General features: G+C 41.3%; 1 protein-coding gene across 11 annotated transcripts in view; it reads left to right on the top strand.

The window, feature by feature from the left end:
* Window positions 1-141: 141 nt before the first annotated feature.
* The window catches only part of EXOC5 (exocyst complex component 5), a 48,629-nt gene continuing 38,690 nt past the window's right edge, over window positions 142-10,080 (top strand). For all 11 annotated transcript variants that reach the window (XR_014819444.1, XR_014819434.1, XR_014819413.1 and 8 more), the window contains exon 1: window positions 142-404. Coding sequence is in view for 1 of the 11 variants with exons in the window: in XM_021102546.2 (XP_020958205.1) it covers window positions 378-404 (27 nt within the window). In the remaining 10 variants the exon portion in view is untranslated. The remainder of the gene's footprint in view (window positions 405-10,080) is intronic.

Below are 10,080 nucleotides of genomic sequence, written 5' to 3'. Positions count from 1 at the left end.
ACTTCCGGGACGGTGGCCCGTAAGGTTCAAGGTTCCTCACTCGCCCGCGCGACGAGCCTCCGCGGCTTGCCCGCTGCTCACCTCCTCCGGGCCCCTCCCGACAGCCCCCCGGGCTCGCGCAGCTCCACTTCCGGCGTACGAGGCGGAGACAATGGGAGCGGCGCGGGCGGCGCCAGGAGGCCGCTGACAGGAGTCTACGGCTTCGTTTCATGGCCGCAGTACGGCCCCGCCTGGGCTCTGAGCAGAGCAGGGCAGTCCGCGGCGGCCGGGAGCCGGAGCTGGCGACCCGAGCAGGAACCTGTGCCCGGCGCCGCTGAGGCGCAGCATGTGAAGAGGAGACGGCATCCACTGCGAGACGAGCCTCTCAGCCGGCCGGCATGGCCACGACGGCCGAGCTCTTCGAGGTGGGTCCCCGCGGCTCCTCAGGGAGTCGCAGGCCCGGGGTGCAGGCATTGAGGTGGGTGGGCAGAGGATCAGGCGGTCGCCGCTGCCCGGGAGCAGCCCTCGGAAGGAAGGTGTGAATGCGAAGTGGTGGGGTGGCGGCTCTGGTGGCAGCGCGGGCGGAGCGTGGAATGGGGGAGGGGTGGCCTGGGGGTCGGGGTGGGGAGGTGGGCAGGGGAGCGAGCCCGAAGTCCCAACCCAGGAGGGTTGGTTTTGTCCACCCTGCTGGACGGCGGCCTCGCGGGTTTGGGCGAAGGATGATGAGCTCGGCAGTCGGATGGGAAGGGCTGACTCAGGGCACGGGAAGAGGAGCGTGACCCAAGTCGGGCGAGTCCGATTTTGTCCCGTAGGATCCCCGCGTAATAGTCTAGCTCCCGCCACCCACCCTTCAGATTGGGACCATTGGGTGTTTCTCGTGGTGGAGTAATGACTCCGTTAGCCGGTATTAGAAGTGGCACTCACAGGCCTGCCAGTTTACCCTTCCTTTGAAAGGCTGTGGTATTTTTTAGGGCAATAAAGACCTCCTAAATCCTTCCGACCGAAGGAAGGCAACACTAAGATTAACATTTGGGTTCAGGTCTTGAGGAATTGAAATGCACTATTAACGCCCCCCTAATGTGTTTCCTGGACCGTTTTCAGTCTCTAAAATTTAAAATTCAATTTAGAGAAATCCAATATTAGAAGCTGTGCTGTTTGAGAAAATAGAATAGAAAAATTGTAATGGGACCACCAAACAATGAAACGTATAGGGTATCTCCTCTTGTGAAAGAAATGAAAACGGATATGGAGGAACAGGAAGGAAGGACCCTTTTTGTGTGTGCTTGTGCTTCGTATTGAATAACAAAAGTGTAAGTAATAATTGAGGAGGCTGCAGCCGACAATAGAGAATATCTCCAGAAGTGAAAATTGGATCCTTTTTTTTTCCGCGTTCAAATTCAGCAGGTTTTGTTTTGTCGTTTTGTTTTTCTTTTTTGGCTTAAAATTTGAATGCCACAGTTTCTGTAACAACTGGCAATTTTTCATTGGTTAGTGTTAACTATATTTTGGGTGTCTGTCAGCTTTTGGATCCATAACGCATTTGTTGAGGTATAATATATGCTGTTGTTATAATAAATTATAATAAGATAATATTTTGTGGGCGAAGGAGTATAATTATAAGAAAGAATTTGGAAATATTGTCTTTCTCTGATTTAAGTGTAAGGAAGTATACACTTTAATTCACTATTATTCCAGAATTGTGCTTATTGATTGACATAGGAGCATGGAGAAATTCTTTTTACTAAAAGCTTTTACTCTGTGTTCTTGAGCAAGATATTAAGTAGTTCTGTAGTTCCTCGTTTTATTTTTCACATTTTTGTAAAGGTAGAAAAGGGTTTATGAAGTTGAAATCTTTAATTTGATGAATACATGACTAGCCAGCCATTGAAAGAAAACTGTTGTCTTGTCCTGCAGTAAATAAGTCATTAACCTTTGAGCTTATGAATACTGCTTGACATTACCAGTTGTGTTTTGGACCACATTATGTCTTAAAAAAAAAAAATGTTTGACATGGGTCCATGTAACTTCCTTGAAAATATATTTGTTTTCTGCTCCCTACGCCTATGGAGGAAGGAGACAAGGTAGAGAAATATATATACTATATTTTGCTTTCTAGGCTCTTGCCATTTAGTATAAAGTAGTTAAACTAAATTAGTGTTTAAGGTAACTCAGTGACTCCAGTTAGGAGATAGCAGGTAATGTTTACTTACCAGAGATAATAGAGGCCCTGTGTCCAGAAGATTCATAGAGTGACCGTATGAATCTTAATGCATGTGACTTTCTCTTTCTTGATCAGATGTAGCTTGTTGCTTCATTGAAATTTACAGCATATTATGTTAGTAACAATTATATGCTAATAGTTATGATTAAGAAGCGTATTTATCTTTTCAGCCCTATCGTTGACTCTACTTCTAATAATTTTCATCCATAAGTGAAAAGTTGGTCTCTTTGCTTAAGAGGGAGAAGGAAAAAAAAAAAAACAAAAAACAAACTTAAGTCAAAGCAGTCATTTCCTGTTGCTGTTGTCTAAGGACCAAGGTTGTAGGACAAGTCAGGGGGTGTGCCTTTTGCTCTTTCTTCCCTTTCTTAGTCACAGCTGGGAAACTATGGAAAACAGAATTCAGGATGTATTTAGTTTTATCTACTTAGTTTTATGCATCCTGATTTTAATGCAGCAGTAAATCGAATTGTGCTTTCCTTTCTCCACATTGAAACCCCAAAAACCTCTTTTCTCAGCACTCTACCACTACTCTTAGTATTACTTCACTTCTGTGAAGGAGATGTGTGGGGATTTTATCCCCCATAATTCAGTTCATTTGTCCAACAGATGCTGACTGGGTGTCCTGGAATTCACTTTAATTCTGCTACTATCTGCTGGAATTAGCATCAGATCCCACAAGTTAAGGACTCATTCCCACAAGAATGCCCCCACTTCAGTTACCAGTTGCAGTCCAGGTTGTTACCTGTGCTTCTGACTGACCAGCTATAAATTGGAGGTTCTCATGACCACCACCCCCCTCCTGCCTTGGGGTTCAGTAATTTGCTAGAACAGCTCACAGAACTTGGGGAAACAGTTTACTAACCAGATTATTGATTTAATATCAAAAATACAAGTCAGAAACAACCAGATGGGAGAGACGCTTAAGGCAGGTTATGGGAAAGGAGTGCAGCAATTCCGTATACTCCTTGGGTATGCCACCCATTCAGCACCTTGGTGTGTTCAGCAACCTGGAAGTTCTCTGAACCTCACATTTTAGGGATTTTTATGGAGGTCTCATCACATAGGGATAATCAATTATTAACTCAATCTCTAGCCCTTCTCCTTTTCCGGTCATAGTACAGGGGATGGAGCTGAAAGTTCCAAGCTTCTAATCATGCTTGATCTTTCTGGTGACCAGCCCCCATCCAGAAGTCCACTGAGTTACTTCAGTAGAACAAAAGATGCTCCTATCACCCAGGAGATTCCAAGGGATTTAGGAGTTCTGTGTAAGCCACTCCCATCAACCTCACCACTCAGGAAATTACAAGAGTTTTAGAAGGTCTGTGTCTGGAGCCAGGGGTGAAGATCAAACACTGAAACAAAAGATGCTCCTAGCATGCTTGTTGCTGAGTCCCTTAGTTATCTTGTATGTACTTTATCTTTCCACCTTTCCATGGATAGAATAAATACCATTTTGCTAGCTTGAAACAGAGTAAAACATTTGTAGTGCTTTTCAAAAGAATCAATGTTCAATAAATGTAATTCCTTCAAGTTTACCATGCCATACAGAGAGTCTCATGAGAATCAAATCAAATGTGGCTAAAAAGGAGAAGCCAAATGTAGTGAAATTCATTTATTTCCAGTGCCAGAATTGCATAAAGCACATATTTGATTTGTTAGGATCTCGTATTTATAGCACCATAGAATGCCTGTGTTTTTTTGTTTGTTTTGTATTTTTTTAGGAATGCACCCACAGCATATGGAGGTTCTCAGGCTAGGGATCAAATCGGAGCTATCGCTGCCAACCTACGCCACAGCAATGGCAATGCCGGATCCTTAACCCACTGAGTAAGGCCAGGGGTCGAACCTGCAACCTCATGGTTCCTAGAAGGATTCATTTCTGCTGCACCATGATGGGAACTCCAGAATGCCTGTTCTTTATTTCTGGAGTGGAAGTTAATAGTCTTGACTGTTTGGTTTTGGATGCATGGGGCAAGTTTTTTTTTTTTTTTTTTTTTTTTGGCTGCACTTGTGGCCTATGGAAGTTCCTGGGCCAGGGATTGAATCCACACCACATAGCAACCTGAGCTGCTGCAGTGACAATGCTGGATCCTTAACCTGCTGAGCCACAAGAGAACTTCAGGCAAGTCTTGATTTTCAGGATCCTCTGTGGGAGATTTGGCCATGGCCCTAATAATAAGTATTTGATTTATTGTGGCATGTGCAACATTATTCTGTTGACCACAGCTGGAAATCAAGAGAAATGTATGACAAATCCTGCCCTTGCCAGTGTGGAAAAGAGTGAAACTTACAAAAGTTACCAAAACATAATAAATGAAAATGGCAGTGCTATATTGTTCTGTGTTGGGATTTGAATTTTTAAGCCTCATGGGGTTAAGAGTGAAGAAATCAGTGGAAATCATGCAGGGAAAGAAACCTTAAAGGAGGAAATGGTCTTTGAATAATTATATAAATGTGATTGAATTATTGGAGAAGGAGTATCCTTGTGGGGTGAATTACCTGGTGACAGGAGTAACATGGATTTGAAGAGAAGACTAGTATAGGCTGGTGGAAGTGTACCTGTTCATTTTTAGGTGCAAAGAAATTTGTTTAAGTAGTGTAATATAAGAACTTAAAAGACTTAATACTAAGAGCGTGAACTTCATAGTTTTAGGAATTAGGAATTGCATAGGGAAGTTTCTGACTAAAAGGGAACAGCGTTTTAATGATTAGTTTGGCAGTGGTATGCATAATGAACTTAACAAAAGCACCATATGTATTATAGGTTTTAGGACCTATTAGTTGGTGTAACAGAACATAGAAATACTTTTCTTTGAAATCCTCTGAGCCTTTTTTCTTTTTTTTTTAATCCAGGCTAGGGGAAAATATAGTTTCTTCAAGTTTATGGGTGGCTGTAACATTTTATTGGATCTATTTTTTGGAAAGGTACTATAAGAAAATGTAAAAGTTTGGTTGGATTTTCTCAAGGAAAAAATGTTAAATTAGGGATTTATGTTCCTGCCCAAGAGCTTGAGATCTTAAGTTTTAATAGAAAATGACCACAGATTCCATGTTTTATTACAATAGGTAGCGTTTGTAAAGAATATGAAATTGGTTTAACAGATCAGCCCAGTAATGGAATTATGTAAAGTTGAACTTAATGTAATATCCTAGCCTGGAATGCATGCTTAGTTTTTTGGTTTTGTTTTTCTCATTTTTGCTCTTAATTACTATAGAAAAATAGAGGTTAGGATGTCCCTTTGTCAGGTTTGTGAAATTCTAGAAGAATTTTGGGGTAATTGTTTATAGGTGTCTTTGAGAATTCTATTAGGAAGACTTGGTCATTTGGAAATCTTGTAATTTGTTAATCTTTTTCTGATTGTAACTGTCTTTGCAGCAGTGTTAAGTATTAGAAAAATAAGTTATTAGGACTTATTTGGTTTAATCAGCAGAAAAGGTTTTTTGTTTTTTGCTTTTTTGAAACTTCTTTTCCATAGGAGTCGGGAGCTGATTTATCTTAAACTCATGTGATAATTTGTTTGCTTCTGAGGATAAAACCTTCATTTTGTTTCCAGGACACTATTTTTTCCTAATTTTTCCTTCTCATTTACTGGTCTCTCCTACTTTGTCCCTTTTGTTAGATCTTGTTCCTCCTCATCTCCAAATGTTGGCATGCCCTTCACCTTAGATAATCTCATTCAGTTTTGAGGTTTTAAACAACTATAAAATTATATCTAGTGCCAGTTTCTTCCTTGTAATACAAACTTATTTTTCTATGTGCTCTACATTTTCACTTTCATGTCTAATAGCCTTCTTGAACACAATATATGCAGAAGAGAGTTTTTGTGTCCCCATTCCCTTTTCCATCTCCTTCCCCAGTGTCAGTAAATGGTACCACTCACCATTCACACACTTTTCAGGATGCAAAATCTATGAGTAATCATGATTTCCTTTTAAAATTTCTCCCTACATCCAGTTTATCAGCACTTTGTACGAGTTTATCCTCTAACATTTCATGAACCTGACTATATCATAGTATCTCCTCCACTGCCACTTTCATCTGAGTCAATAGCATCTCTTGACTAGACTACTACAGTTGCAATTTTTCTCAGAGTAGTAGACTTTGAGACAGACTTTAGTGTGCAGAATATTTATTAGGAAGAACCCTTGGGCTGAATATATGTGAAAGGGCAGGATAAAGAAGCAGGTTTGGGCCTAAGCAGTGCAGTGCAGGCCCAGTGCAGTGGTGATGGCCCCTATGGGAAGTTCTGGAACTAAAATGACCTGTCAAAGTTGTCCTGCTTTTTACCAAAGTGTTCAGGCCTTTATATGCCCATCTTAGTCAGTGGGTATAGACTACACTGGGAAAAGTATGATATTGAGTGAAGTGGCTCTCTGTAGTTAAGGGAATCCCTGAAAATACTGCCAGGTGAAGGCTCTGTGCTGACAGCACCTCTGGCAGCTACTGCAAGTTTCCTTCTTGAAGGGAGATCTGGATGACACATCACTGTGTCCACCACAGCTCACCCCTGTGCCACTAGACCCTGTGTCTTCATACATATTTGGGGAGTAGCTCCTCCAGCACTCCATTTGGGGTTCTTTTCCTGGAGTAAAATTAGAAGGTGGTTAGTGGGATGGATGAACTACAGCCCCTTGCAACCTGTACATGGTCTCAGGTTGCAACTGATACTTACTGTTTCCTTTCTATGCTCTCCATTCTAACTCGCTCTTGGGGCTCTAACCAGTTACCATACCTTACTCTTCTTAGGCCAGAATTGCTACACCTATCTGTGCACTTTCAGACTTGGTCAAGGGAATATCACAAGCTCCAACAAGGAGATCTGTGTGTCAGACATATTATTCTCTTCAGCCACTGTGTAGTAGCTGCCCTGCCTTCTAATGATAATGTTAAGTTACCCTGCCAGATTGTCACTCCTCTTCTTGCTTTTTATTCCCTTGCTTTTTATAGCCAAATGCCCAAGCAGCACTTATAGTTTACTAGGACTTTTGTTATGTTCTGAGACAAAATATTCCCGTTTTGGAGATCAAGACCTTTAACCTTGTAGACCTTTGAATTATAGGAATAGCAAGAACAAATTGGGAGTCGTGATAAGTAGGGCCACTTCTGCTTTTACTCCATGTTCCCAGGCTCATGTGTTTTTCCTTTTGGGAACCCAGCATCATATAAAGGTTTTTAATTCAGAATGTATACTGCATCTTTGTGGTTAGTGCTCTGTCTTTATAGAGTATTGTCTCTGAACTGGTACTTCAGCTATACCTTCAGTAGGCTCTTCCAGTGCTCTGTCAGACTGGCAAGTTCTGGATGGTATGGTTTGTGATATGGTCCATGATTACCACCTTTGCTGTAAAATGGGTTCTCTTGGTCTGATGTGTGATACATGGAATCCTGTGCCAAAGGAACAAACACTTCCTCTGAGGAGAGGCAAATTCAGTTTGGAATGTTTCTGTTCCTGTTAGAATGAATTACTCTTCTAGCATAGAAAGGGCCCATGTAGTCAACTTGCTACTACATGGCTGATTAGTCAGCTTGAAGGATGGGACTGTTTTGGGGGCTCAGAGCTGATCTCTGTCACTCAAGCTAGGTATTTGGCTTTGAAGTCGTAGATCAGCCTTGGTAATCAGGACCTCATGCTGTTGGGGACATGGTATCTTTGTACTGTGTTCTCTTTGCTCTTGAGTCCAGTATGTTAATGCAGAAGCAGGCTGATGTCAGCTGGCAGAGTTATCTTATCTACTTAGTTGTTTATTTCTTCTTCAGTGGTATATGTCTTCTTGTGGATGTTAACATGTACTAAGATCTTCATACTTCATGCTAACTCTTATGTATCCATTCACATGCCTTTACCCCAGCCTTCCCTCTTCTCTTTCTTCCAGTCTTTCTCCTCTAATAGCCAGGCCCTTTGCCGCTGTCTGTGAGTCCATATTTATTCTAATAACCTCAGGTCAGTTTTCTTTCCACCTAAGAGGATGACCAGGTGTATTTCTGAAAGCTTTGCCTTTTGGAAGGATTTTTTTTTCCTTGCTGCTGAGTTTCAAGGCCACTGCAAAGTGAGGTTATAATTGCAGCTGCTGTCCTCATTCAGTTCACACCCATATAGCCAAATGCCCAAGCAGCACTTATAGTTTACTGGGTGCTTAGCTAACTCTTCATGAACCAAGCTCATGTTTTTCCCTTCTCTGTCAGCTGGTTGTGAGAGAGTCCCCATAGGGCCATACATGTGAATTGAGGGAAGGATGCTAGTGCAAAAGTAATGGAAGACGGAAGTATGGGCTACCTACTTATGCAGTTTGCGTTCTGGCCCTGTACAGGTTTGATCCTTATGATGAATACTTTCTGGGTCCACTTGACATAATGACTTGGGGAGTCTTTTAGAACCCACCTGATGTTATATAGTTCTGGATGCTGGTCATTTTGTGTGCTCTGGTAGGTGTACTGTCTCTGACAGGGTCCAGTAGCACACCAGGAGTCATCTCTTAAAAGATGTATACTTCTTTGCTACAGATGGCATGATATTGCTTCACAGTCCAGGGATCTGTGTTGTGATTATCTCACTAGGGCTTCCATATGACACTGATTCTTGTCATTTATTACTTTAATCCTTAAGTGTGACACTGGTTTCTTTAATGTTATAGGGTTTCCTGGGCTGTATTGCCTTTACTTCCATAGAGTTCTTTCCTGCTTTTGTGTCAACTGATGTATGTGCCAGAGTGGGTATGGAATATATTGCCTCCATAACCTGAAAAGGCCTGCCAGGCATGTGTCCTTCCTTCTGGTGGGAGGTGTAAGGTACCATAGTTTGTCTTTTACTTTGAATGAGATGTCCCAGCCTCCCTTCACTACCTTAAAATTTTTACTGATTCACTGTGCCCTTGAATCTTTGTAGAGTATATGTCTCAGTCTCTGGAGCATATGTCTTACCAAACCTGTTCAATGTGCTAGCCATTTTTGCACATTTGGCCCAGTTAGCATGATGTCAATTTGTATGATGGATCAGTAAGAAATTCTGCAGAAAGTCCACATGGTACAGATCATGTTATAAAAGAGGGCAGGAGAGTTCACACAGCCTTGAAGAAAAACTAAATGTATATACCATTGTCAGTTCTGTGTGACCATGAACCATCTCATCCTCTTTGCTGACAGGGATAGAAAAGAATGTATCTGCCAAATCATTGGCCATGTAGCATGAACTTGGAAGATACTACATGTGGTATGTGACACTTGTAACTGGGGCTACTTTTTGGTTGATTATTGAGGTAGTCTGTATATGTGATCCTTGTAATCTAGTCCCTGCTTACTTTTCAGTTCCTTAATGGGTTAAACTCTGTCTTCTTTTTTTCTAATGGTCTGGAAAACTATTCTGTTTTTGTCTGGCTGACTTTTCTTGTCTCAGCTAAAGTGTATATCCTCAGAAAGTTAGACTGTTGCAGTATTCATTTTTTTTGCCAATCTTCTTCCATTCTTTATAATCTTCCCATTGTCTCTTGTTGCTGTAATGTATTTTTAGAGAATTCAGAACTTTTCTTTCTCTAAGATTTATCATAATTATAATTAGTTGTTGCTGTAATTACTTGTTCAGTGTTTGCATCCTTACCTTGAACATCATTTCAATGAGGCCTTGTAGGGACCTGTGTATTGAATTCATAAATGTATTCTTAGTCCCTACTGCAGTGCCTAGCAGGGACTAAGTTGCTGAACTAAGGAACATCCCATTTCTATCTCTCAACTACCTATTGAGTTAACAACTCACTTAGCAATGTTAAAACTGAAATTTGTTTAAATTTACTTAACACATACTATTGTGTTCTTTATATATTTTTCCCTTTTCAGGCTATGAGTTTCTCAAGGATACAGCTTTTATTTCATATATCTTTTTTTTTTT

This window comes from Sus scrofa, chromosome 1 (assembly GCF_054392235.1).
Source record: "Sus scrofa isolate SSC_HxYL_T2T_F1_AM1 chromosome 1, Sscrofa_HxYL_maternal_Yorkshire_Landrace_v2.0, whole genome shotgun sequence".
Taxonomy (NCBI): Eukaryota; Metazoa; Chordata; class Mammalia; order Artiodactyla; family Suidae; genus Sus; species Sus scrofa.
The sequence above is the reverse complement of the archived record's forward strand: the minus strand, read 5'-3'. Positions and strand labels throughout refer to the sequence as shown.